The sequence below is a fragment of the Phymastichus coffea genome, unplaced genomic scaffold (genome assembly GCF_024137745.1).
Source record: "Phymastichus coffea isolate CEN01 unplaced genomic scaffold, Cenicafe_Pcof_1.1 PCOF00010, whole genome shotgun sequence".
Taxonomy (NCBI): Eukaryota; Metazoa; Arthropoda; class Insecta; order Hymenoptera; family Eulophidae; genus Phymastichus; species Phymastichus coffea.
This window is the reverse complement of record NW_026706821.1, coordinates 2,076,233-2,104,032: the sequence shown is the minus strand read 5'-3', so window position 1 is coordinate 2,104,032 and position 27,800 is coordinate 2,076,233. Positions and strand designations below refer to the sequence as shown.

General features: G+C 47.2%; 1 protein-coding gene across 3 annotated transcripts in view; it reads right to left on the bottom strand.

Annotated features, from left to right (window-relative positions):
* The window catches only part of LOC131671514 (tripeptidyl-peptidase 2), a 250,352-nt gene that overhangs the window by 94,281 nt on the left and 128,271 nt on the right, over positions 1-27,800 (bottom strand). For all 3 annotated transcript variants that reach the window (XM_058948008.1, XM_058947988.1, XM_058947999.1), the window contains 2 exons: positions 13,493-13,727; positions 13,164-13,414 (listed from right to left, as the gene is read on the bottom strand). In XM_058948008.1, coding sequence (XP_058803991.1) covers positions 13,164-13,414; positions 13,493-13,727 — 486 coding nt within the window. The remainder of the gene's footprint in view (positions 1-13,163; positions 13,415-13,492; positions 13,728-27,800) is intronic.

Below are 27,800 nucleotides of genomic sequence, written 5' to 3'. Positions count from 1 at the left end.
TGAAAATTTCGTAAAACAAGTTGTATGGAAAATTATAAAAATATTTCACATCATGTTTCTAAAATACTTCTGAAATCTGTCAGAAAATATTTTAAGAAAAACTTTCAGAAATATTTTGAGAAATATTTCTGAAAGTTTTTCTGAAATATTTCCAAAATATTTTCAGAAATGTTTCACTCAAATATTTCTGAAAGATTCTGGAAATATTTCCACGAAATATAATTTTTAGTTTTCGTGAAATATTTCAGGAAATCTTTCTGACAATTTACAAGAAATCTTTCTAAAATATTTTCATATATATTTGACTGAAACGTTGGTGCATTGTTTAAGCCATATAATTTATAGCTACGATTGCTCCACGTTTCTTTTACCAATTCATTATAAATGTAAATGACATATGAAAAATTGAATCTAGATATCGTTTCCTAACACTGATACCCCTACTAAAAATGATCCATTGATTATTGTTACAGTTGATTGAAATTTAATATATTTTAAGTCGCTTTTAATAGAATGGTTCATTTTCAATCGATTAGTTGATGAAAATTAAATCACTTTTAATCATCTTTAATCAAAATTACAGCTAATATGAAAATGCACTATTCTTTCGATGCCATTTAGTTAGTTGTAATAATGCTTTCAATAAATAATACCGACCATTGCCGCTTCCGATAATTATCGCTTGTAACAACGAGGTTTGGAGAGCTCGGCTGGCAGTCAACGGTTTGAAGAATTAAGGGAGGGTGTGGAGACAACACAGATTCTAATATCAGTTTTGCTCGATCCACTTCAGAAGAATCGTAGCTTAATCATTTATTTATACAGGGTGGACCATTTTAATTGCCCAGTAGATTTTCTCTGGCACTATGGAGGGCTAGCTTAAAATATCTTAGATAAAAGTTGTTGGATTCCGAGGGAAACATGGTGGTGACCTTGACCTTTGAGGTAATTTTCGAGATCATTTGAAGGTTAACTTTATTTTTTAACGGAGCTCCCTATTTTTGACTCCGGATTTAGAAAGAGCCGGAAATTCTACGTTAAGATGAGGTAATATGTGTGGGATCCGATTAACCCCCAAGGTTAGCAGAGGTCAGTATTTTTTTTCACTTAAATGTTCAGAGTACCGCTTCTGAAATTCGAAAGGGTCATATCTCAAAAATTTCCCATCTTACCTAGGAGGTTCAAGGTCATGTCATTCCACGTTGCTCCACTTGGAAAGGTAAATAACGACGGTACAGTTTCAATGATTTTCAATTTATTCATATGTTAACTGCATAGTAGAATAGATTACGTTATTTGTTCAAATATATTGCCGAATTATTGAGTGCATAATTCTATCCTCTCATGAAAATTATCCATTGTTCTGAGTAAAATATCGCGTGGTATGTTTTGACATGCGATTCTGGTTCTATCTATCATGTCTTCTCAGGGCGTGGGTTGCTGTTCATGAACGACGTTTTTTAAGCATTCCTATAGGTCCGGAGATGTCAAATCGGGAGAGCGGGGTGGCCATCAAACAGGTTCACGCGATCTATCCATCTACAATTAAACCTGTTATTAAGGTAAGCTTAGACATCTCTATGATAATGCGCAGGTGTTCCATCTAATTGCATCCATATTCTCAGTCTGGTACCACTTTTTCCCGTAATACAACTAGTACATTTTGTAGAAATTGCAGAAAAATCGCTCTATTAACATTTCTCTCAAAAAAATAAAGTCCAATAGGATATCTATTAATAATACCACTCCACACATTGATGTTCCAAAGATGCTGATGATCTACTTATCGATACCAATGCGGATTTCTATCCGACCAGTAGTGTGAATTGTGCCTGTTGAGCTGCCCATTATTTTTGAATATAGCTTCGTCAGAGAACATCATTTTATGGAAAAATAGTCTGTCATTCTGGATCATTTCTCTTGCCCAATGACAAAATTCCGGTCGTCTTTCCATGTCACCTTCTGTGAGGGATTAGGTGAGAGTGAAATGGTATTGTCGATATCGCATTTTTCTCAATATTCTGAGTACAGTTTGCTTTCGTCTTCCAGTTTCTCGTTGAACTTGTATGCTACTAATATGGGCGTTCATGTACATAACTGCCAGTATCAATATCACACGGAGATCATTCTCGTCATAAGTATGACGTCGTTGTGTAAGATCTAAATGCCCTTGTTGAGCCTTCAGATGAATGCGACGAAAAGTTTTATGGTCGGGATGTCTTCGATTTAAGAAACATTCACGATAAAGTCATACGTCTCTACGACATTGGTCATCGGCTAGACCAAGAGTCGTAATGATACCATCGCGTTCTCATGCAGAGTAATCCGACATGGCCATAGCTTGTCTTTTAATTGATAAACTTTGAAAGAAAATCATTCACATCATTGAACACTAATGCATCATTCGATTTAGGAATAGTGAACTAAAAGAAAAAACTGAGGTGTAGTAGGGAATGATATGATTTTGAAAATACCAGAATCACATGCACACCTGCATCAACTTATCAAAGCCAAAATGATCAGAGTCGAATAATCGTTATCGAAGACGCTTACCAATATAACTTATCCCTATCGAATAAACTGTCAGTTAAGGGGTATGATAGATCTTGAATACAATCCATACCTTTCTAAAAAATTTAATCAGGATTTCTGAAGCAAAATAAAGATTTCCATATCGGGTAGAGAATTTACATTTGACCTTGACATGACCTTGAACCTCCGAGGAAAGACGGGAGGTCTTCAAGATATGACACGTTCGAATTTCAAAAGCGGTGCTCCGGACATTTAGGTGAAAAAAAATACTGACCTCTGTTAACCTTGGGGGGTTAATCGACCCCTACACATATTATCTCATTTCAACGTAGTATTTCCGGCTCTTTCCGAATCCGGAGTCAAAAATAGGGGATTGCGTTTAAAAAAACAAAGTTGACCTTCAAATAACCTTAAAAGTTACCTCCAAGGTCGAAGTCAAAGTCAACACCATGTGTTCCCCTCGGAATCCAACAACATTTGTTTGAAGCATTTTACACTAATTCCCATAGTTTTAGAGAAAATCCACTAGGGTAATTAAAATGATCCACAGCGTATATGCTCTATAAAAGTAAACCCATCTTAATCACCTGTACTCTGTATTATAAAAACTTAAAGAAATGATTTTTTTCTATGTAATGTTTTTTTTTAAATAAAAACAATGCTTTATGAAAGAGATGTTGATGAATTCATAATAAATATGTCTTCAGTATAAACTAGTGGCATGAAATATTAAAATAATGAATTCATCAATAATTTTCTTGTATTCAAACTAGCTAAAAAATACATTAACACATAAAAATTATTTTCTGCAGTAGATTTGTAAAAAAATACTAAACGTGATACTTATCTTACTCAAATAGCAAGAATTGTTTCTAAGATGTTTTTGCAATATACTTCTTGCAATATCTCAAATCTTTACGGTAACCAATAAAAATGTAGCTAAGATATTGCCACAACGTACCAAATGTTCACCCTTGTTTAAAACTAAACTTTTGTAAAAAGGTTTCCGCAATATTTTCGTTCACTAAAATAAATTTTTTATAATGTTTTAGAAAAGTTGCCTATCCTTGCTAAAATAAGAACATTCAACCAGATTCAAAATCCAATCCGCTTTGAGTCTATTTCTGATACTCACAAATAACAATTTAAATTCGTTAAAATAGAATAAATATCAATACACATTAATGTTTATTTATCCCGAAATTAATGTTACATATTTAATATGTAACAGGCTACCGTTTAGTCAATAATCCTGCAGACGTACCTTTAATTGCGACTAAACGACGCCTTGTTATCTCTGTGCTCAAGGCACAGTAACCTACCTTGCCTCGAAGTGCGCCTGCGCAGAGTCTCTTCACCGTTCCGAGTTGGGTTCCCCCAACTCACCGCTTGGCGGCGCTGTCGCTCCTTGCTAGTAGCGCTCGAGCGGCCGCCGTCGGAACTCAAGGCGTCGATTCGCGTCTACCTGTACTCGTACGGTCCGTGCTACGTAACCGGCGAATTCGAATCGACGTAAACACTGAAAATAAACACTGGCGCGACCTCCGGACAAAGGAAAGACACAATAACGACTCTTTGATTCGATAGAAACGATAAATATGCACTTTATTAATGCAATTAACTTACACAGGGAATTGGCAGAGAGACTTACGCACGCACGCGTGAATAACAAGACACGCAAATTGAGAGAGAGAAAGAAAACCGCGATTACCGCGAACTACCTGCTCGCACGCAATAAACAAATTCTCCTCGCGCACGCTGCGCGGGATTGCTCGCAAATCAACAACAATTAACAGGGGAAAGAAGGTGCACCTACCGCGATATCGATGCTCGCTGTGCCGCCTCGTAACTGTTTCCGCTGTTGTTGTTGCTGCTACTGATGCTGCGGCTATTGCTGCTGCTGCCGTTGCTGCTACTGCAGTTGCTGCTGCTGCTATTGCTGCTGCTGCTGCTAGCACCCACCCACGCACTCCAGTCACAATGTCAATGGCAAAAACACAAAAACTCGAGAGGTAGGAGGTCAGCGCGACGCTGACGGACTGAGTAACACAGTCATACTGCCTGTCGGAGCCTCCCCTCCCGGTCATTCCCCCTTACGCGCTCTCTCTCTCTCACGATCCGAACGCGGCTCCTCTCGCTTAGCCGCTCGTTAACCTCGCGCGAGTCTTACGATTTTCGGTAATCGTTGCAGCCCCCTCCTAGCTTCGAACTACCGGATCGAACTACCCCATTGACTCGCGACCCTAAGGACAGGATTGGGAAAGGAGAGAAATCAGTACAATCCATCCTCTTTGACATCTGGCTTTATTCGCCCATCCCGGGCCACCACTCCCCCACGTCACCTGCCGGAGCCCCCTGGCGCCTTGTGTCTGGGGTAGCGCCAGTGCTCCGACTTGTTGGGGCATTTGGACGTGGTCGTAATCCCGGGATGGCCGCAGATGTAGCAGATGCCCGGTCGTCTACTGAGGCTGGGCTCCGCCCCATGGCCCTGGCTCCCTGCTGGTTGTTGGGGCGGCGCGGCTGCTGCTGCCGGGGCGGCGATGAATGTTACGCCGCCCACCGTGGCGGATGTGCGTCCTCCCATGGTACGCACCACCACGGTAGGGTCGGAAACCGACCCGTCCACGCGGACCGTGAACTCCTGTCCGGCGCCGGGGGCCCCCGAGACTCTCTTGGGCTGAGTCTTGGTCGGGGGCTTGGCCGGAGTCCTGGCCGCGTCCCTACTCGTCGAGGCCGCTGGTGGTAACACCACCGGCGGGCCCGCGGCCTCTGGGGACTCCAGCCCCTGGTCAACGCGCAGGAGGGCCTCACCGTAGGCCCTCTGCCGCCGGACTACCGGAGCCCACTCCCCCAGCATTTCTTGGGCGCCTCGGAAGTCGAGGAACTCCCCCAGGTGAGCGTGTACCTGGCGCTGGAGTTCCCCGACGAACTCCCAAGCATTCTCCAACTCCTGGAGGCCCAACCTCACGTGCCTCCAGGAGTTTGCAAGCCCATCTTGCTGGGGGATCCGTAGGTGGTTGCAGACCCACTGTTGTTGGCCGCAGGCCTCCCTTGGCCCGGGGCACTGGGTCGAGCTCTCCGTCGTTGCCGCGCTCGACCCTTGGGTCTGCACCCTCTGGTCCTGCGTGGACTGAGACCGACGACCCTCTTCGGACGGGCCGTCGATCTGGGTGGACGCTTCCCGGGTCGAGGGCTTGGATGATTGGGCCCTCATACCTTCCCGGAGGAAGTCGTCCACCCGCTGGCGCGAGCGGCCCTCGCAAGCGGCCACCTCGACCTGGGCCCGGACGAATCTGCGAAGATCGCCGATCAGCCGATAGGCGCCCGGACCCAGTCCCAGGTCGAGCAGCAGTTGGGTGGCCGTCTCGAGGGCCTCTTCACTGATGACCAGCTTCCTCTCCATCTGAAAAGAGAAGAGGTGGGGTTAAGGGATTTCTCAGGTTCAGCCCTCAACCTACCCGTCGCTGTGTCACGCTCGACACTAATGCTTACGAGGACGTCCCGGTCCCCTGCGCTTTCCTCGCGAACATGGCCCATTTGCGGGGGTAGCTGGCAGGACCACCCTCCGCACGTGCTGAGCGGTTCTACGTGGCCTGCCTCTTCCCCTTACCGCGTTGCCATCCAGGTCGTCTCCACCTGGTTCCCGAGGTTCGCACGCAGGGTTCTTGCGCGGCTTCCCCCGGCCTCGCTTAGCCGGCGCCTCGATCAGTACCTTTGGAGTCGCCGCGGGTTTCTCACACTCGTTCGCGGGGGCTGCAATCGCGACGCGCTCGCATATCGGATCCTCGCTGGATTCCTCGATTTTCGCTGGCGGGTTGCCTACGCCCTCCTCTTCCTCCAACGGTGCTGAGTCCCCGCCTCCTGGTTCCTCGTTGTCCTCATCCGAGAATGGACCGAAATAGGGCTTTAGGTCCTTAGCGTGGATCAGCTCGGGCAACTCCTCCTGCTGGTTACCTAGGCGGTAGGTATTCGTCCCACATACCTCCTGAATTACGTAGGGACCAGCATACTTCGGCGCCAACTTCGCCGAAACGCCCTGAGCTGCGGAAGACAAGATGCGGTTCCGCTTCCACACCCAGTCCCCAACCCTAAAGTCGGCCTGACGTCTCCTCCGGTTATAATAGACCGCCTGACAGGCCGCCTCCTCCCTGGACTTAGAGCCAGCGCGTTCCCACAAATTGGGTAACTGGCGCATGTGCTCGCCCCATTCGGTCAGTTCTTGGCCCTCGGAAGCTTCCCGAGCCAACTGATCCTGGGCCCTCCTAAAGGTCGAGGGGGGAGTGGGCTGTCTACCAAAGACCAGCATGGCCGGGCTGTAACGTGTCGCGCTGTGAGTTGCCGAGTTCAACGCAAAGTTGAACTCTGGCAGGTGCTCGTCCCAGCTCTTATGGTCCCGCTCCACGTACGATATGAGCATGGCCTTGAGGGTTTTGTTCACTCGCTCTGTGGGGTTTGCCTGTGGGTGGTAAACTGGGGTCAGGGCGCGCTGGATGCCGTTCCTCGACAGGTAGGCATCGACCTCTTGATTTTTAAATTCGGTCCCATTGTCCGAAAGAAATATCTCTGGCGCCCCAAACCTGGTTACCACCCTCTCGTGCAATTCCCGTACGATGGTCCTTCCATTGGCCTTACGTACGGGTACGCACTCCACCCACCGAGTGAACAGGTCTAAAAAGACCAAAATGTACTCGAACCCTCTCGAGCTCTTCGGGAAGGGGCCAGTAATGTCACTGGCCACCACCTGCCAGGGTCGCGAGACCTCTCGACGACCCATCAGCCCGCAAGGCGGCCTTTGCTCCGCCTTGCATTGCTGACATACCGGGCAACTCCTCACGTACTCTCTGACCTGATCGTACATCTTTGGCCAGAAATACAGGTGCCTAGCCCGGGAGAACGTTCGTTCTCTCCCCTGGTGTCCCGCTGCTGGCGCATCGTGTACCTCCTCGAGTACTTGATGCCTCTTCTCGGCAGGAACCACTAGCTTCCAGGCTTCCTCGTTGTCGATGGACCCTTCGCTCTCCTCAGTCGGATTGTAGTGATACAATCTCCCTCCGACCACCTTCCAGGTAGGTTGAGAATGTGGATCCTGGCATACCTCTCGATACTTTTGAAGGTACCAGGCGTCGGCAGTTTCCGGCTGATGAGCCATGGCACCCACTTCTACCACCCCCTCCTCATAGGCCCTAGATAAAGCGTCTGGCACCACGTTGAGGTCTCCTCTTCGATACTCGATATCGAACACATGGCCTTGTAGTGCTAACGCCCAACGCGCTAGCCTTCCTGTAGGATTCCTCATACTGTGGAGCCACTTAAGGCAACTATGATCGGTGATGACTTTGAAGTGGTGCCCCTCAACATAGGGCCGGAACTTCCCGATAGCCCATACTACTGCCAGGCACTCTCGTTCGGAGACTGTATAGTTCCTTTCCGCGCTGTTTCAGGAGCGACTGGCGTACTCAACTACGCGCTCCTGTCCATCGACTTCTTGCGTCAATACCGCGCCTATCCCACTATCGCTCGCGTCCGTTTGTAACACGAACTGCGCGCTGGGATCTGGCGACTGCAAGATCGGTGCCGAGACCATTGCGTCTCGTAACCGTTCGAAAGCCTGCTCCTGTTCCTGCTGCCACGCAAACGGGATGCTCTTCTTCGTCAGGCGGTTTATCGGCTCAGCGATGGTTGCGAAGTCGGGTATGAAGCGACGATACCACGACATCATCCCCATGAATCGCTTCACCTGTCTGACCGTCCGTGGTACTGGGTACTCCATAATGGGCTTGATCTTCTCTAGATCCGGCCTTACCCCTTCACGGTTCACTAGGACCCCCAGGTACTTGACTTCCGACTTACAGAAGTGGCTTTTGGTCTTATTCACAGTGAGGCCCGCACCCAGGATTCGTTGTAAAACCAATCCCAGGTGTCGCTTATGCTCCTCAAAAGACGGCGAGATAATAATCACGTCATCGAGGTACGCAAAAGCGAACGGATCTAAATCCGGGCCAATCACTCTGTCCATCAACCTCTGGAAAGTCGCGCCGGCGTAGGACAATCCGAAGGGCATTCTCTTGAACTGAAAATGCCCCAGGCCGGGGACTGTGAACGCCGTAATGGGGCGCGACTCCTTTTTAAGAGGTATCTGGTGGTATGCGCTACTCAAGTCCAGTGTCGAGATGAACTTCGCATCCCTGACCCTTCGCAGGATGTCGCTCATGAAGGGTAATGGGTAGGCGTCCGGCTTGGTTACTGCGTTTACCTTCTGGTAATTCACGCAGAATCGGTATTTGCCGTCTGCCTTCTTAACCATCACCACTGGACTTGACCACCCGCTGGTTGCCGGTTCAATGACGTCGTTGTCCAGCATGGCCTTGACCAGCGCGTGCATTTCGTCTCGCACCCTGTCGGAGACCGGGTAGTATTTCTGTTTACAGGGTCGAGCGTCTCCGATGTCTATCTCATGCTCGACCCCCACAGCACAGCCTAAACACTCGCCTCCGTCTGGAATTAATCCATCGACGAGGCTAGCCACTTCTTGACGCTGTGCTTCCGTGGCTTCTACCAGGCCTACAGGTGCGAGGCACGACGTACCAGTGACGCTTGCCACTTCCAACGGTACCGCCACTTTGGCTTTCGCCAAGTACAGCTGGTCCGTGTCAGGGTTCAGGTTGGCGCTGAATTCCCTCACGAAATTCGCGCCGACGTAGCAGTCATCAGACAGCAGTGGCGTTATAGCGACCCTTACATCTTTTGTGATTCCCCCTACTGTGAAGGGGAAAATCACATGACCCAAGATGGGACATGGGCGACCGTCAGCGAGCTTCGCTTCTCCCGCTCGCGTGACGTCCAGGCCCAGCCCCATGTCTGATGCCAACCTAAGCCCGAGTCGACCCATTACCGTTGATGAGGCCCCGGTGTCGTAGAGTGCCCTTAACTTGTAGGCACCTATCCCCACCTGAAGCCACCATCGGGTCTCATCCTCGGGTCTATACCTGCGGAGAGCTTTCGCCGTCTCTCTCCCCTCTGTGGACGGGAGGCTTTCACGGCTCTTCTTGCCCTGGGCAGCTGCTACTCGCATCGACGTGCTCTCACCCTCAGGTGTCTGGGTCGCCGGCGTACCCTCCGGAGTGTCAGGTGGTCTCCTGGAGCTTTTGGGTCTGATGGTCTCCTCTCCGACCCATTCAAACCCCTGCTCCACCACCTGAATCCGGCCTCCGTACCCTTCAAGGATACAGAATGCCCGGTTACCCTGCTCAGGCATATGCTCGGTCGCTGTCGCTTCCGACGCCACCGCACTGCTAGTACTCGTAGGGTCCGATATCCCTGGCGAGACCTTCCTGAACCCTGGAGTCGCTGGCGGGCCCCTACCCCGTTCCAGCGACCCGCGACGAGAGGTCTCCTTTACTGGGGACGCGGAGGGGACCTCCGTCCTCCGCTTCCCTGCCCGTTTCCCTTGTTGCAATCCGGGCAGTACCTTCTGGTAAAGCCTAGTTTGCCACAAGACGAGCACTTGATCGGTTGGGAGTAATCTATTTTCCTCCGCTGACCCTCTCGTCGCTGGCCAGGAGACCCTGGGGGGGTTTTATTCCTCCCCTTTTCTTGCAGCCGACCCCTCGCCCGCCTGGGAGAGTTAGCCTTCCTCTCCTTAAAATACCGGTCCATATCGCGCCGCAGGGTCGCAATCTGCGACGATAGATCCTCAATGGGGTCTGTCGCCTGCGTTGCGGCGATTGTGGGCCGGTCCTCGGGTTTCCTGGCCGGGGCTTTGACCGGCGACTCGGGTTGCAGCTGTTCCCTACCCCGAGGCTTGTTAGACATGGCCGCCGTTCGGGGTCCTGCTCGGGGCGGTGGTGCCTTAGCTGACACTCCCATGTGCTCGGGGTACAACGTGGACGTTGGCTCCAGCCTGGTCCTCGGGCGCTCGTCGTCCCGCAAAGCGGTCTCGATCTCAGTCGCTCGGGCGTGGAATTCGTCCACGTTGGAGAACGCATTCCTCCGCAGCTGCATCCAGATGGCGGGTAGGAGATTTGCATACAGCAAATCTAACTGCCGCTGCTCTGGTAACGGCGGGCGTAGCTGGGCTAACATGAAGAGGAGGTGGCAGGCATATTCTCGCACCAGCTCTCCTTTCTCCTGGTATCGGGCTTGGGCCTCTTGCAGCAACCTTTGTTGCTGCAGCTCACTCGACCCAAACCAGCGTCGAGCGCCTGCCACGAAGTCGGTGTAACTGCTCCACTTGATCTTGTTAAGCTCGTACCAGGTCCTCGCAACGCCTTCGAGGAGCTCTGATACCGAGCACAAGATCTCGCCGTCTGTTAGCCCAGAACCCGCGCGTAGATCTTCCAGTCTCGACAAGAAGGTGTCTACGCACTCTGAAGCCGTACCAGAGTATCGCAGCTTCCATCCCCGGACAATCCTACCCGCGTCCCCGAGTCGCGTAGTACCCCGACGCCGCATTGGCGTCGTACCAGGCGGATCCTTCGGGGATCGCCTGCCCTTCATCCATGTCGGCGTCTCTTGGTCCTCTTCTCGGTGGCTGTTCCGTCCTTGAAGGCACCTGCCTTTGGGGAGCCTCTCGAGGTTCGCCAGGGGTCGGTCGCTGGGGTTCCGGGGTACTACCTGGTACCCTTGGGTCGTAGTGGCACGTATACGTGGATTGGAAGTCCACGGTCCTCCGGGGCCGCTCTGGTATGACCGTTCGTCGATTGGTGGGGTCCCTGTTTCTCAACTGTTGGACCTCCACCTGCAGGGCGGTCACCTGGTCGCTCCACCGCGCGCATACCTGGTCGTGTCTTTCCAACATCTCTAATATGCGGTCTATACCGACCCGGTTGCGCTCGATCTCTTCCTTTAGTCGTTCGGTCACGCACCGCTCTTCCTCTTCTACTGGAGGTTGTAGCTCCGCGTTCTCGAAGCGACGGGCTCTTCGCCTATCCGGCGATCCGGTGCAGCCCTTGTGCTCACTACCGACCCCCTCCGTGGGCCCCTTGACCTCGCCGGTCCCCCCTACCTCTGCGGGCTCTCGCTCCCCCGTCTCGCTCTGACTCTCCTCTTCCAAGTTGTCGTAGACCGTGAGAGTCCGCGTCAGGTTCGCCTCCACCACCTCATCCCTGTATAGCAGCATGAGTGGGTGGGCGACAAGATCCTCCGCATCAGCTGCTTCTAACTCTTGTCGCTTGGACTCCAGCCACCTCTCTCGACTCCTTCGCCTGCGTTGTGTGGCCTCCCTATCCAACGCCGCTCCTTGGAAGTCTAGGTCAATATACTCCCCTAGCAACCAATATGCTAATCGAACTGCCTGCATCAGCTTGGGATCAATTGCGAATGGCCTTTATCTCGTCCGGAAGTCACTTAAAGTGAGAGATTACCGAACCGGTCGGGTAAGGCGCCTCGCGCCGACATAAGCTGTTTTCGACTCGAGCGACAGAGCCAAGAAGAAGCGCCTCACCTACAAGACCAGTTTGCAAGCCTTGGTGGCTTCTGTGCGGAAACAACGTGCAAACAACATGCGACATGTAAAGTAGATCACGACGTAACCTAGTATTTACTAGGCAGCAACTTGTAAGTACTGCTGCGTACCTTACTCTCTCTCCCAATTCAGCTTTCTACTTTCTCTCTCTCCTATTTGCTTCGCCGCTCTTATATTATTTTTTTTAACATTTATCCGTTATTCTAATAAACAACACGCTTATTACTTAACACGAGTTCGCTTTATTCCGTCCTTCCGCCCATCTCCTCGACCTTTCAATTTCGCGTTTAGGCGTGCGAGACTTACGCCGCGACCTGGCATTGGAGCCACGACGCCCCGACAACACCTGACGAGCCGAGCTGTTCCTACCTAACCGAGCCCGGATTCTTTACTTGCGTTATCCACATATCCGCATATACTAATTTTTATGTCAACGGGACTGTTCCCCGTTACAAAGTTTATTTTTTTATCTATATAAAAAAATAATTAAAATAACTATACAAAAAATAACAAAGTTGGTAATTCAGGTGGATAGATTTTTTGAAGTATTTCTCATCATATTTTAAATTTAATGCGGTATTCATAGAAAATTGACTTCATTTGAAGTTTCAATTTTCAGTATAAGACAACTTACCATAAATATCATCTTCTTTCTCATATTATGATAAATTCAAAATAACGACGTCAAAATTTATGCCAGATATAGAAAATAGGTGAAAATAGAAGTAGCGCGAGTGTATACGTTTTGAAGGGAATGAGCTATGCAATTACGCTATTAGCTTTTATATGACGATCAGAAATAGAAATTAATACTAGAAATTTTTGATAATTTATAAACATTTGAAGCAACGGATACGCACCAGTATACGAGTACCAATATCACATTTTCTCCTACCTGTGGTGTCTATTCACCTGTACGTAGATCAACTGTTTACAGAATCATTATTTAATTTTTTGTTATTGGCGTGTAGATTACATGAATTGAAAAAGTTTGAATTTAGATTTAAGTTTTATAAAATGATTTGAAATTGGAACTTGTATTCTTGTATGTTCGAAGTATTCCAAAAAGAAATATACAATTAATCAATCAGAATATTGTAAGTTCAAAGTGATTCTTAAAATTTTACATGTTATAAAAAATAAAAACAATGTAATAAAAAAAACTTACTTGCTTTCATTGGCTAAAGGAGCTATATATAGTGGTAGTATATGACCAGGTGGAATTGAAGCAGAAATCATTTTTTTACCTCCAGCTAATGCTTGTAAATGACTAGCGTAAATATCTAAATTAATCTCTTTACCAAGTTTTTGCACTAATAATAGAGGCATTTCTGTTAATCTATCAAGTAAATCCCTTTTTTCGTGACGTATTTGCATTTTTAATGTATAATCACCTTTTTCTATTTTCGGTAAGATATACTAAAAATGAAGATACTATCATAAGTATACATTTACAATAGTTATGCATTCAGAATAAAAATAATTAATATTGCTCACTTTTGTTGGATAAGCATCGCCACAATGTATTAGTTGTTTATTAGAATTATATATCATCCATAATTGACTCTCATATTCATTTTCATATAGCAATTCGCTTATGAGAGTAGCATTGGGCATTATTTCCGTTGTTTTCATAATATGAAATGTATATGTCAGTAACAGTTCCAAGATTTGCCGTGCTGGAGGTATAACATCACGTATCCGCAAAGGTTTAATTTTAGAATCGATAGGTCTGGAATTTCAATACAAAATATATTGTTCTGCACATAATCGTTGTTTTAAATATGCCAAAATGTGGATGTACATTTTTTGGATATTCTTATTTTGCAACTCAGATGATACCAAATTATGATGTTTAATTTAACACTAAAGAATAGAATTACGTCAATATTATACGTAAATATATTTTTATATATAATTCAAATAAATGTAATTACAATCGCAAATAATTTTAATTACCGGATGACTAATAAAATGCCGTGACCGCTACTATCCTGCCATTCTATAATCTCATCGCTAAATTATTATAATCATATTTAAATTTTTCTTATGTAAATTGGAAAATAGGAATTTCAACTGAATAATTAATATTGTATCAGATTCAATATGGCTTTTTCCCAATTCGTTATTGGTTGTCTCTTATCAGTTATGATGGAAGAACTACATCTTCTTAATATAAATTCTCGAATGCACACAATGCATTTTGGTTCACCCCGGACTAACTCAGGTATCAATTATTTTTATTCGGGTGGCAGCCCTGCCATCGATTCGCTTTTCACGAACGCAGGAGTTTATTGTTGAGCGTAGGAGAGCCGGCGCCAGGGCCACTATTCTGTATCGGTTTGTTGTTGTTTATCGTATAAATAATTTTACATTAAATCATTGTCACCATTAATTTTCGCCTTAGTCACTCCTCATCCCAACTTTTTCTTCGTGCGTTTGATCCATTTGCTTGATGGATCATTTAGTCATCGGAATATTCGTGCTTCCCGAATCTCTCCTCTTTAATAAATTGTACGAACAGCCGCGAGCTAACCTAACGGGAACGACTGATTTCACTGTTACATGGCATCTCTTGTTGGGATTTCTTCGATGCACGCGTAATTTTCTGTTGCGATAGATGATGAGTGACGGTTGCTTGGACGCGCGATTAAATAGGTGGTCAGCACAGAGGAAAAGTTCGCCATTCGCCTGCGCGTGCGTGATAATATCGTGGATCTGGAATAGGAGTCCCTAGTTAAGAGTGAGCTCCAGCTTTCGCCTGAGTACCGAGGTTGACCTCAGCGTACGCCGCTTGAGAGCGCAGTTGTCACTTAGGTCAAAAGAAGTTCGGCTGTTCAATGGTATACGTGGCGTGCGCAGTCGTAGATTGGCTACGCAATAGCGGAGCGGCTGTGTAGAGACCATCAGCTGCGAAGTAGCTGAATTGGATATGCAGTAGCCCAATGCTATGCATAACGGGAATTTAAGGTATGGAGCGGCCAGCCTGGGTGCGCAGTAGCAGTTCAGGTGAAACACATGCGTATTGAGTACGTAGTAGTTCCATAGGGAACAGCCGACTCCAGAGTAAGTGAAGCGGTTCGAGCACATGCGTGGAAGGGTTCTAGACTGAATTTTAGATTGCGGCACGGTAAATCGGGGCATTTCAACTGCGGTTCTGCTACGCAAGGCCGATACAATACTGCTAGAGCCAGGGGGGCCCATCCCACAAGAATAGGGTTTGTAACGAAGTTGTATCGTTACCAATTTTTGGACGGGCACGTGAGGCGCTCTAGCTCAAAGCCATCAGGAAGGAGAGAGGAAAAGATCAAGAAATAAATTGAAATCGCGTTTCAGAAAACCACTAAATTAGATATCATAATTATATTAACTCAAACTTGTACAAACCTTAAGCACTAATGAACATATCGGTATTCTTACATAATACATACACACAAAAGAAAAGGAAAGATAAATAAATTTAGATTACCCGCGCTCACACAATATCAACGAACAACGAAACGTATCTCCTGGCAGGTAACTGTCTCGGCGACGAATCGACTTATTCTAATTACGCTAGGTGAAACCGCCCGGCAAAAGATCGCCTTGACGGATCGCTATCTTAATCTAATACGTTGGCCATGGTAGCCGGCCGCTAACGCCTTGCCACCTATCTGAGAGAGAGAGAGAGAGAGAGAGAGAGAGAGAGAGAGAGAGAGAGAAGAAAGAGAATAAAAGTAGCCTTCACCTTGCTGACGGTGCCGAACGTTGGTAAGGCCTGGCTGCGCCCTGCGGATGGTGATGCTGGCCGCCGCTGGGGTCAATGCTTAGCTGGCTTCTTCCCCGGGAGCGTTCCTGGCAGAGGTATTGGTGAAGGTCACTGGTAATTTTTTTGGTGTGCTTCCTTTCGTCTCTGTCCCAGAGTAGCTTAAGAAAGTTGGCTCGTTGCTTCCTAAGGTTGATGTATGGTTCTGACCGCACGATTCACCGCAATCGAAAGCTTTCTTCCACTTTTTTTTCTCACTTGACCTACTTATTAGGCGCTGCGCGACTAAGGCGCTAATTGGTTACGCGTCGCGTAAACCTGCCTAAACCTGCGTGGGGTACAGATACACCTCTCTTTCTCTTTCTAACACCTAGCGTGGTCCACTCCAGCGGCGTCAGGCTGGCTCGGCCTCGCTCGGCAATTTGCATCGGCTGAAAACAAAGGCCACGCATTAGGCGCAAAGTGTCCGCGGCGGCAGATGTGCCAGCGGGTTGCATCGATACCAGAACACCTCTTGTTAGTTTTCGTTTTTCTATGGGTTGGCTTACCCGCCGTGCCCTTGTTCGAGAGATTAGGAAAAATGCCACTCACCTTAGGAAAACCGGATCTGTACATCCGCCATCTACCCAGATAACCGGAGCTCCAAATGGTGCGGGAGCGTATTCTGAAGATGCTGCTACAGCAGCTGACCGAACTGATGCTTTAAGAGGGTCTGAGGCCTGAAGGGGTGTTAGTCGTGTTCCAGGATCATTTATTCCACGCTTTTGTGATGACGTCGGGGCCGGAGACGGGTGCTTTCTTGAACTACGAGGATTCTTTTTCTGTCCAGTTCTAGAGCTTACTGATAATGAGAGTAGAGACTCGAAGGCGGGTCAGAATCTTTTTACAGTTGTAGAACAAGCGTTGGTCCGCGTAGCGGCCTCGAATCTCTCGAAAGGTGGCGAGATTTCCCTGCTTTATGCCTCTGGGTCAGATAATCGGATGGACATCGTCCATCAAATCCATATTGGTAAGGGTACGAAGAGTGAATCATCCATGGTTATCTCCGGGGCGCTGCGGGGTAGTGTGACGGATCTCAGAGATGGAAACGGTATGGAAACGGCGGGGTTGTTGAATCTTATCTCGCCGCCGGTTATTTCACACGATTCCGCAATGCTTGATCAGCTGATGCTTCTCTTGCAAGCTCTTAGGTTTGGTGCGAGAGTTCGAGCTGGATCGACAAGTGTGGTCCCAATAACCCAATAACCCACTGGCTTCGATTCCCATTGCCCCTCCTGTCTCCCAAGTGACACTAACACGTATGGTTTTCACGTCGCAGCAGTCAAAGAAGCAGACCGAGATTCAGAGGCGATCTAGCCTTCATGGACTGCGGACTAGCTTCTAGATCACGAGGTGCTTCCAACTTTGGACGTGATCTTCTCTGATTGCGCGGAGATGTGGCTGACCAACAAAGTCGAAACGTGACGCACATTACAGGAGCTTGAGACAAATTACTATTGCCATTACTATTGCTTAGTACTGTCGAGACCTCCCTCAACTTTACGACGTGTTGGGTGGTCGAGCGTAGGGTGTGGATGAGACGATATGGAATCACGTAATTGCGTTTGAGAGCATTATGAGCAGGGTGAGACGTCCCCCATCAGAGGAAGCAAGTCCGGCTGACGAAGCAGGACTGAACCTGGAGTATACAACCAAATCCCGATCACGTCAAGCGCTTTAAATTTTACATTCCGCGTTTTGAATTTTATAGTTCCGTGGAACATCAAACAGTTTCGTCGCTTCCTAAGGATGTGTGGGTGGTACTCCAATTTCATCGAGCATGAGTCGCATAAGAAGATATCACACTGGAGCAGCAGAAAATATTTGACTCACTGAAGCAAGCATTAACAGAAGCTCCAATGCTGGTACACCCAGACTCCACCAGATTCCTTTATGAGCTCTGCGACGCTTCGTCCATGCACTTGGTGCCTGATTGATGCAGAAGGACGACGAGGGGTACGATCACTCGGGATGTTACGCAAGTCGCAGCCTTAATGAACATGAGTAGAATTATACCGTGTCGGAATTTGAATGTCTATGATTACTGTTTGGTATTCAAGAGTTCAAGTTGTATATCTAAGACACGTATTTCGAGTTGGTGTATCGCAAAGGGATACTCCATCACATCCCTGACGCGTGACCTCGGATATGAGACCAGGAGGAAAATTGGAGCGTTTAAGTCGATCAGCGACCAGCGGTACTTTCAGCGAGTGAAGAACATCGAGCTAAGACCACTAAAGTGCCGGTTGAAAGGCCAAGGATGGAATGCTATACAAGTACGATACCAACGAACTTCTTGACTCGGTAACTCATAAGGAGCAGTGCTGACGATTTTTTGTATCGGAGGAGTGTCAATCACATGCTATACGAGATGCTCACTGCGAACCATCATCGGGACATATCGGCAGCGATAAACTGTATGATCGCATCGCGCGCGAGTATTTCTGGTCAGGTGTGTCATGACAATTATGCCAACAACACAAGGTCGAACGGGATGTATTTAAATGTATTATAAGCAAGCGAGTTGTCAAACATCCGTGGGCAGTCATTGCCACGGATGTAATCGAATTACCCCGCAGTAAGAATCGGTACAATTACCTGATGGTATCCTAGGACCTGTTCAATAAGTGGGTGGAGTCCAAGACACTGACGGTCGCTACTGGAAATACCTTGGATGTGCCCTTGAAAAATTAATCTTTTTGAGATGGGAAGGCCTTGTATATCTGGTGAGTGATAATGATAAAAACTACTGTGTAATAGAGTTCAACAGTATCCTTAAAGAGTATGGAATCGAACATGTGCAATGCTCACCTTACGATCAATGAGCCGATTTCTGCAAGTAAACGATCAAGACGTTGCAGATCATGATCTGATTTTTCGTATATCATGATCACCGCAACTAGAATAAGCACCTATACTATTTTCGGCACGTGATGAACGCGGCTATTCTATTGAATACGAGGGTATCGCTCACATTCCTAAATTTTGGTAGAGAGCCGGGTCAAGCAAATAGCTTGCATAGGGAAGTCGAGAAACGAGGGCTATTCGTGTATCTAAAAACACTAAACTAGATCTCTTGTACATCGGGCCGTAGAAGGTCCTAAAGGTGATGTCTCCAGAATTATAAATTCTGTTAACGTATTAACGGATAGAAAGAAGCAGGTGAATCACGTGCATGTAAAGGAACTGAAGCAGTATGTCCCACCGCGAGGAAACTGAACGGCGAAATAGTGAACGACCGGCAACCTAGGGTAGAGCAAACCGGAGAGCTCTCTCTTGGAGACCACGACTTGGGATTCCATAACCCGTGTTTAGGTTGTTTTTTCTTTCTGTCATCGTTCCGTCATTTTCACATATTTTTTCTTTACGGTCTTTGGGGTAAATTAATATAACTGTGTTGTAGTTTATGTAAAGCAGAGTTAGATTCATGCTCTGGACTCTTGATTAACCCAGTGGACGGAGCTACCATGTAAGAAGGCTGCTAACACGTCTGGCCCTGAATAGGAAAGGAATAGCGTGAAGCCTACATTTTGTTTGAAGTCTTATAGGTAGTTCCAGTGCAATGAGTCTGAAGAAGGCGATATTCGGAAGAGTGAGTCGGGCGCCTTTGTTCGATATTAGAACTGGATCAAGGATAGTAAGGGTGGAATTTCTGGAAGGACAGCGTAAAGTCCCGGTGCTCTGATAGCTGGCAGCCATATGTCTACGGCAGCCCTTATCGTGGAGTCTTTGGGAGAGTGTGAGTCCAATCTCCTGTCCCGGCCAGGCGGGCAAGGCTATATGAATCAGACCGATTTGACTCCCATGTCTACTGCGAAAGTGGCGGACGTGGAAAGCGGTGGTGAGTTTTTGGCGTCGCCAGACGTTGCCGGTCCTCTGCCACATATCGAGCAGCAGGCGCCGGAGCACCGGGCAACAAAGGCTCTAAAGTCGCATATTGTTCAGGTGGAATTGGTTCCTTTCCAGGGCAGGCTGAGTTGGATAACCATCTGAACTCAGGTCCAGCCCACCAGGCGCTTCCTTTACAGCAGGCTTTTGCAAACACGACATCTCAAGGACTCCGGGCCCGTTCCGTTAGGGCGGTGAGAGGTAAGCGCACCAACAGGGTCTGACATCCCTGACGTACCCTAGTCATACACGCTCCACATCACACTCTCTATCATCGGATGAGAGCAATACACATAAACCAGCTGTCCTGAGTCTGCTCGAATTGCCCGAACATGCCCGTATGCTCAGGAGTGAGCATGAGGATACATGGAAGGACAAGTTTGAGGTTTTCATAGGGTAATCGAGGCTGCGAATGCGTAGAGTCTTTATAAACCGGGGCCACCATATATACGATTGAGAGGAATTTGCCAATCGCGGACATCGCCCGAAAGTAAATCTGAGACCCTCTATAAATTGGGTATCTCTAAGGCTAAAGGACAAATTTGACGAAGGAAAGAGTGTGTATGAGAATCTCGACGATAGTCGGCATGCTGACAATCGCTGAGCAGCAAATGGCTGACCTCTTTTCTATAAACAGAAATGTCAGGAGGCGCATTAGAGTGGCTGGAGAAAGAAAGATGCGGATGTAAGAGACCGTGAGCGGCAAGACTTGGACATGAGCGGGCGAGGAGAGTGGGGCTCGGGGAGCTGATCACAACTCTGACACAAATCACACTACTCTACACTACAGAGATAAATCCCCCCTAGAAGCCGAATGGTAGTGCAGAATGTCGAGTAGAAGTATGGAAGACTGGGGTGATCGAGAGGGGACAGCTTAAAAACTGGTGATACACGACTGGAGCCAGAACAGGGGCTCCTCCAGGTAAGTACCCAAAGGAGGCGGTTGAAGCAGCTTTGCTGAAGATGACCGGTGACACTCGCGATCCAAAAGTGCATATATTTGGCCCAAACCGCTGGGAGCAATTCATAGCATTATGCGAGGTGGAGAAAGAAGCGGCGCGAAAGTTGATCAAAGAGGGCACCATCAAGGTGGGTTCGGTCCACAGCCGCATCAAAAAGAGGCTGACGCCTTCTAGGTGTTTCCACTGTCTGAGCTACAACCACAATAGAGCGGTCTGTTCAGGACCAGGGCCTTGTTGGATATATGGTCAGGATGGTCATAAGAGTAGTGAATGCACGGAGGAAAATCACTCTTGTTTCCTGTGTTTTGAAGCGGGCAAATTAGAAACGGGACACGTTCCTGGCTCAGGTAAGTGCGCTGTTTTTAGAGATGCGTTGGAGGAGCGTAGAATGACTCCCAAGCGCGATGTTAAGGGTCCTACAAGGTAACCTGGGATATCGGCAAGCCGCGCAAATGCTGCTGACATAATGATACTGAGTGAAAAGTTCAGAGACTGGACGGTAAGTAAGACATGGTTTAAAAGCGCCTCCAGCACGTCTGCGATATGGATAAAGGGCTCGGAAAGGAATAGGGTTAGAGGATTTGGCGCGGGAGAGGATTTTGTTTGGGTCAGGGTAGGGGACGTTATATACGTTAGCGTATACCTTTCCCCAAACTTGCTAATAGCAGATTTCGAGCAAAGATTAGACAGAATGGAAAATAAACTAAGGGATATCCCTAGTTACCTAGTAGTTGCGGGAGACTAATTCTAGAGCAACAGAATGGGGAATGGAGGTTATAGAGACGAGAGGCAAGCTGCTGCTGGAAATGATTACGAGGTTGGACCTGGCAGTAACAAATCACGGACGGAAATCGACATAAGTTAGACCGGGTTTTGGGGAATCAATACCGGACGTGACTTTTGTATCAGAAAGACTCCGGTGGCGGATAGAGGGATAGCAGGTGATCGACGACTACAACGCCAGCGATCACCGGTACATTGTCTTTGGGGTCGCGGACGGAGTAGGGCGAGTTCCGAGGACTTCACCAAGCACTCCGAGGTGAAGTCTCAAGAAGCTCAACAAAGAGCGGTTCTCGCATCTATTACTGGAAGATGCAGCACCTAAAGACAGACCGCGAGGACAACGGACGGATAGATAGGCAGCGGAATTTTTGGTAGGGGAAACGATGAGACTGATCGAGACGATTTGTGACGCATCGATGCCTAGGAGAGGCAGTCGGCCAGACGGTAAGAAAGGTAACCATTGGTGGTCGGAAGAGCTAGATAGGTTGAGGAAAGATTGTTTAGGGTGCAGACGCAGACTATATAAGGCAGCAAAGAGAGGAAGACCGAACGTAGAGGGCCTAGTGAAAGAGTATAACACCGCGAAAAAACTACTAACGAAAACGATAAAGAAAAGTAAGGACAACAGTCTTCAAGAAATGTGTGATGAGGTAGAATGTGATTCATGGGGACTCGGTTATAACGTAGTTACGGACAATCTGAGGGCAGAGAACGGGAGGGAAAAAAGAAGTAGGGGCACGATGGAGAGAAATGTAGACATACTCTTCTCTACACATCCGATCAGAGAGGACACTGCAGACGAAGGGACACTGGAGGCTTCAATAGTCATGGGGGGTGAGCTTAAAAAAGCAATATCCTGCGTGAAGACTGGGAAAGCCCCGGGACTGGATGGCATTCCAGGAGAAATCTTATGGATGATCGCTAATATCATGCCGGGGATCCTTTTGGACATGTACAATGGTAGCCTTACAGGTGGAGTATTTGGGAGGAGGAGGTGGAAAATGGCGCGTCTGATTTTACTATACGAGGGGAAAGGTGACCCAGATGAGCCATCGTAAAGCAGGCCTCTGTGCCTCATGGACACGACAGGAAAGTTATTTGAGTTATTGTTGAGAGCTAGACTTACATTTGCAATTGACTCAGCGGGTGGTCTGAGTGAAAATCAACATGGTTTTCGCAAAGGTCGCTCGACAATAGGAGCGTTACGAGACATCACGAACAAGGCTTACGAGACAAGGAGGAGAACAGGAAGGAATAAGCAAATTGTTCTGATCGCGACACTCGATATTAAAAATGCCTTTAACTTCAACATACTGTGGGCCTCACGTGTCTGAGGGGTGCCCGGCTACCTGGTTAAGGTATTGGGGGATTATTTGAAAGAAAGGAAGGTTTTGTATAACACCGTGAAGGATCGAGTTATAAGGAATATTACAGCAGAAATGATACAGGGTCCTATCCTGGGTCCACTCCTGTGGAATTTAATTTATGACAGCCTGTTAAGACTGTGGTTACCGGATGGAGCATCGCTAGTCGCGTAAGCTCATGATGTGGTTGCCGTGATTGTGGCGGATGAGGTTAGCTTAGCCGAAAAAACGCTGGACACCGTTATGGTGATCATAAGAGACTGGATCAAACACACGGACTGGAGGTGGCGATACAAAAAACAGAGTTATTGATTTTGACAACCAGGATGATGGAGACTATAGTTCCTATTACGGTAGCAGAGGTACAAATGCAGACGAAAAGGGCCATAAGGCAGCTTGGGGTCACACTTGATAATAAGTTGACTTTTTGGCCTCATAGAGTCACGGAAAAGGCTTCGGTGCGGATGGTCGCTCTTAGTAGGCTAATGGCGAATTCTTACGGACCTAGACAGCGAATTAGAAGACTCCTAATGTCGACAATAAACTCGATGCTTTTATACGGGACAGAGATTTGGGTGGACGCGATGGAGGTACAAAAGTATTGCGAGAAACTGACGGACGTTCAAAGACGCGGTGCCCTTCAAGCAGCAAGCGCTTATTGGACGGTCTCGAAATAAGCTACTCTCGTAATCGTGGGCGTGATCCCGGTTAATCTCCTTGCTAGAGAGCGCAAGAAGATCTACGTGAGACACGGGGAGGAGAATAGGTCAGAGAGCGAGGTAAGAAAGAGACAGGACGCTAGACGAGTGGAGGGAGCGCTGGTCAGCGGTCAGCAAAGGAGCTTGGCCGCCAGACTGTGCACTTTGTGGAAGCGAGAGAGATAGCATAGAGCACATATTCTTTGAGTGCCTGCATTGGGACGAAGATAGGCAGCATCTGGGGGTAACGCTAGGAATAGCTATTACAACCGACAATGTAACAGAAATAATATGTAGAAGTATAGAAGACTGGGGCAAGGTAGCAGAATTCGATAGCAGAGTTTACTCAGATGCAAGAAGGCATTAGGCTACTAAAGGCCTAGCCTGGAGTAATTTTGGGTGGAAATGAGATTAAAAAGTGTACAAGAGAGTTAGAGACAGATAGGGTTTCGAATATTTTGATGGAAAGGAACGGATAAACAAATGTAATTAAGAATGCATGATAAAGGTGCCCCAACGGTGTTGTAATGCTGACGCGGTTCCACATTGGTGCGTAGTAAATGCCGGATATTATCCTTTCCCCGCCAGGATGGCTTGCGACCGGCCAGAGTTAGGGAGGTTTAGATGGCCGCACCGGATGTCAGAGAGGCCGCTCACAGCCGCCAAATAGGCTGTTTGGGATCGCCCTGAGTACAGGCGATGATGTGTGTTCCGTCACACGACGTGGCGAGTGTGTAGGTGGATAGCTTCAGTGAACCACCGTCACATTCTACCGTTATGGTCCCGAAGAGATTCTCCTGTTTTTGACCACCATAAAAAAAAGAGTCTGGACCCATACCCTAATCAGGAGAGCGTACGCTGGGACGTTAAAGGGTCTCAGTACCGCATGCATCCGCGAGCTTCAAACCTAAATAGATTCGGGTACCCCCAGGCTGCGTTTTGTAAGACAGTTCAAGGGAGATCATGGTGCATTACTAACGATCTGGGAGGAATCTGAGGTTCCGGGAGGCACCCTGAAGCAAAAGAGGCAGCTTCCGCTCCAGATGTAGTTCTTCTCGGCGTCGGTCAAGCTGAACGAAAAGTCGCGACTCGGTAACAGACCGCCATGTGAAACCAGACCTGGCAGGCCGCTGCGACGGACCACGAGGAGGCAACAGGTGGTCGAGCGTCATGTTACGAGGATGGCAAGAAGCGTATCCTTGTGAACTCCAGCGCTCTCAGAGATATTGACGTCGCCAGCAACATCGGCCCTAGTGGCACCGATTGTTGCTTTAACGGTGGCGTCGGCATCATCAGATTCGCCATGGCCCTCACTGCCTCCGTTGCCACGGGGAAATCAGTAGGGCGAGGGAACAATAAGATAAATGGAGCCCGGTTGTAGTATATTTGATTTTTTCTTTTGAATTTCTTCTTAGATGGTGTGTTTACTTCGATTTCGGGTTGTGTTTTCATTTAATTTTGTTTTTTTTGTAGTTTTTGGGGTGTTAATTTTCTTTCTTTTCAGTTTGGGTTATTTTTATTTGCGTTCGTTTTAAATTTTATTTCACGTTATTTAGTGTTATTTTCATTTATTTTGTTTTCTTCTCTGTCAGTAAGCCCACTCGTAGCCGGCGGGATACCGTGTGCAGTCTTGGTGTGATCACTGACTGTTACAGTCAGGCAGAGAATTCCAGCTGAGGCAGTGCGCCTGGACGGCAAGAGCGAGAAACAGCTCCCGATCCTATGGAAAAGCACGGTTTTTTCGGGCGAGGACGAAGGGTCTATGACGGAGTTTTCTTTGTTGAGGTGCAGCGCGAGGACGAGCGGCAGAGGGCGAGACAGCAGAAGGATAGCGAAGAGAGAGAGAGAGAGAGAGAGAGAGAGAGAGACAGACAGATAGAAGAAAGAAAACAGAGATAAAGAGAAAGACGAAGATAGAAGACGAGATCGGGAGTTTCGCGCGTACCCTCGCGCCGATTTTTTGGACAGTAGTTGCTGGGATTCAGCAAGAGATATCACGCGCTTGTACCGTATCGTTATTTAGAGAAAAGTTTCCCTGCGTCGATGAGATTATTGGGAGAAGCGCCCGGTGTGCGAAGTTTTCGAATATTGGCTGCCTCGCGCCCAGCCATAATTTGGATTAATTTGGTAGGTACCGATACGCATGTAGTTCCGGTGAGATAAGACGAGTGCATACGTCAGTGGCCATTGCCGCGAGCAGTGCGGCAGCAGCAATAAACAGCGCGGTGTGTAGCAGCTAGATGAGAGAGCAACAGTGATAGTAATAGCGACAGCAGCAGCGAGAACAACAACAACGAAAACATTAATAACGACGGCAACAATCAATACCAGTAACAACAACGACGACAAGGATAACAACTACAGCAACAACAAGGGAGGGACAAGCAGCAATGAAGCAGTGGATTGGCGAAAGAGGTCAGTGCCACGTTTATCACTCTCTCCCTTTCTCTCACATACTTCGGGTGTCAATGTCTCGCGGGTAATGTAGCAGATCTGCCAGCTACATCGTCGGCCGTGATCATCGATTTAATCAGTACGAGCGTGATTTTGTTTTGTTGATTTAACGTTAACCGTAAGTGTAAAATCGCGAGACTTTCTTGTCAAGAATAGAAGAGCCGGTGTTTGTATCGCCATTGTGCATTATTGCTAATTGTATAAAGACTTTTACATTAAATTGCTGTCACCTTTGATCTTCGCCTTAATCACTCCTCATTCAAAATTCTTGTTCGTGTGTTTGATCTGTTTGCCCGGATATCTCAGCGGAAAAGAAAGATAATTGGGCAAACTCAACGGTATTTAAAAGGGGATAATTTTTACTTTAAGATGCTTTCAATAGTTTATTTTAACCCAAGTTTCTCATAGCGCGAAATGTTCTATAAGTCGAGCGTAAATCACAATAGGAAAGGAGAGAATTGTTTAGTTCATCACTATAGTGAAATAATTTAGGTACAAGCCAAGTTTATTCAATCTTGAGCGCTCACTTTGCAAGGCTAGGAGAGAATACCAGCCTATGCAAAATTAAGCGTATTTACGAAGTGTGTTCAAAAAGTAACGAGAATTTTTAAATTTCGCGGGTTTGGAGAGTCCGCTTGTATAAAATTTTTTTTTATTATGTTGGTACACATGCCCCTGAAGTACGATAAAATTTTCAGCAATATTCATTGCTTACTTTTTAAGTGGCAGCCGCTAACGTTAGACGTGTTTTTCGAGCTCGGCGATTTTCGTTTGTGAAAAAAAATGGATCAAAGAATTTGTATTAAATTTTGCGTAAAAAATGAAATAAAGTGTAGTAAAGTTTGTCAAATGTTAACAAAGGCATATAGTGAGTCTGCTATGAGTAAAGCAAGGATTTATGAGTGGTATAAGCGTTTCCAAGATGACCACGAAAACGTTGAAGATGACGAACGACCCGGACGCCCAAGCACATCAACAACCGATGAAAACGTGAAAAAAGTGAAAGAAATGGTTATGAACGATCGCCGAATCACAATCAGAGAAGTCGCTGATGATGTTGGCATATCAGTTGGCTCATGCCATCAAATTTTTTCGAATGTTTTGGGTATGAAACGTGTGGCAGCAAAATTCGTTCCAAAATTGTTGAATTTCGAACAAAAACAGTGGCGAATGGAAGTTGCTCAGGAGTCGCTAAATGAAGTCAATAACGATGCAGAACTACTAAAACGTGTTATAACAGGTGACGAAACATGGGTTTACGGATATGATGTCGAAACTAAGGCTCAATCGTCCCAGTGGAGGCATTCTGGATCGCCAAGACCGAAAAGGCTCGACAAGTACGGTCGAATGTGAAGGTTATGCTCACTGTGTTCTTCGATTTTAATGGCATAGTGCATTATGAATTCTTGCCACAAGGTCAAACAATCAATAAGCAGTACTACCTACAAGTTCAACGTCGTTTGCGTGAAGCAATCCGAAAAAAACGTCCGGATTTGTGGCAAAACAATTCATGGCTTTTGCACCACGATAATGCGCCTGCTCACACTTCATTGCTTGTTCGTGAATTTTTGGCCAAAAACGAAACTGTAACGATGCCTCAGCCTCCATATTCGCCAGATATGGCTCCATGTGACTTTTTTCTATTTCCAAAAATAAAGAGAACATTAAAAGGCCATCGTTTTACAGGCATAGATGACATTAAAAGCGAATCACTGAAAGAGCTAAAAGCTATTACAAAGATCGAGTTTCAAAAGTGTTTCGAGGATTGGAAAAAGCGTTGGCATAAGTGTATTGTATCCGAAGGGGACTACTTTGAAGGCGACAACATTAATGTAGATGAATAAATAAATATTTTTTTCATAAAACGAAAAT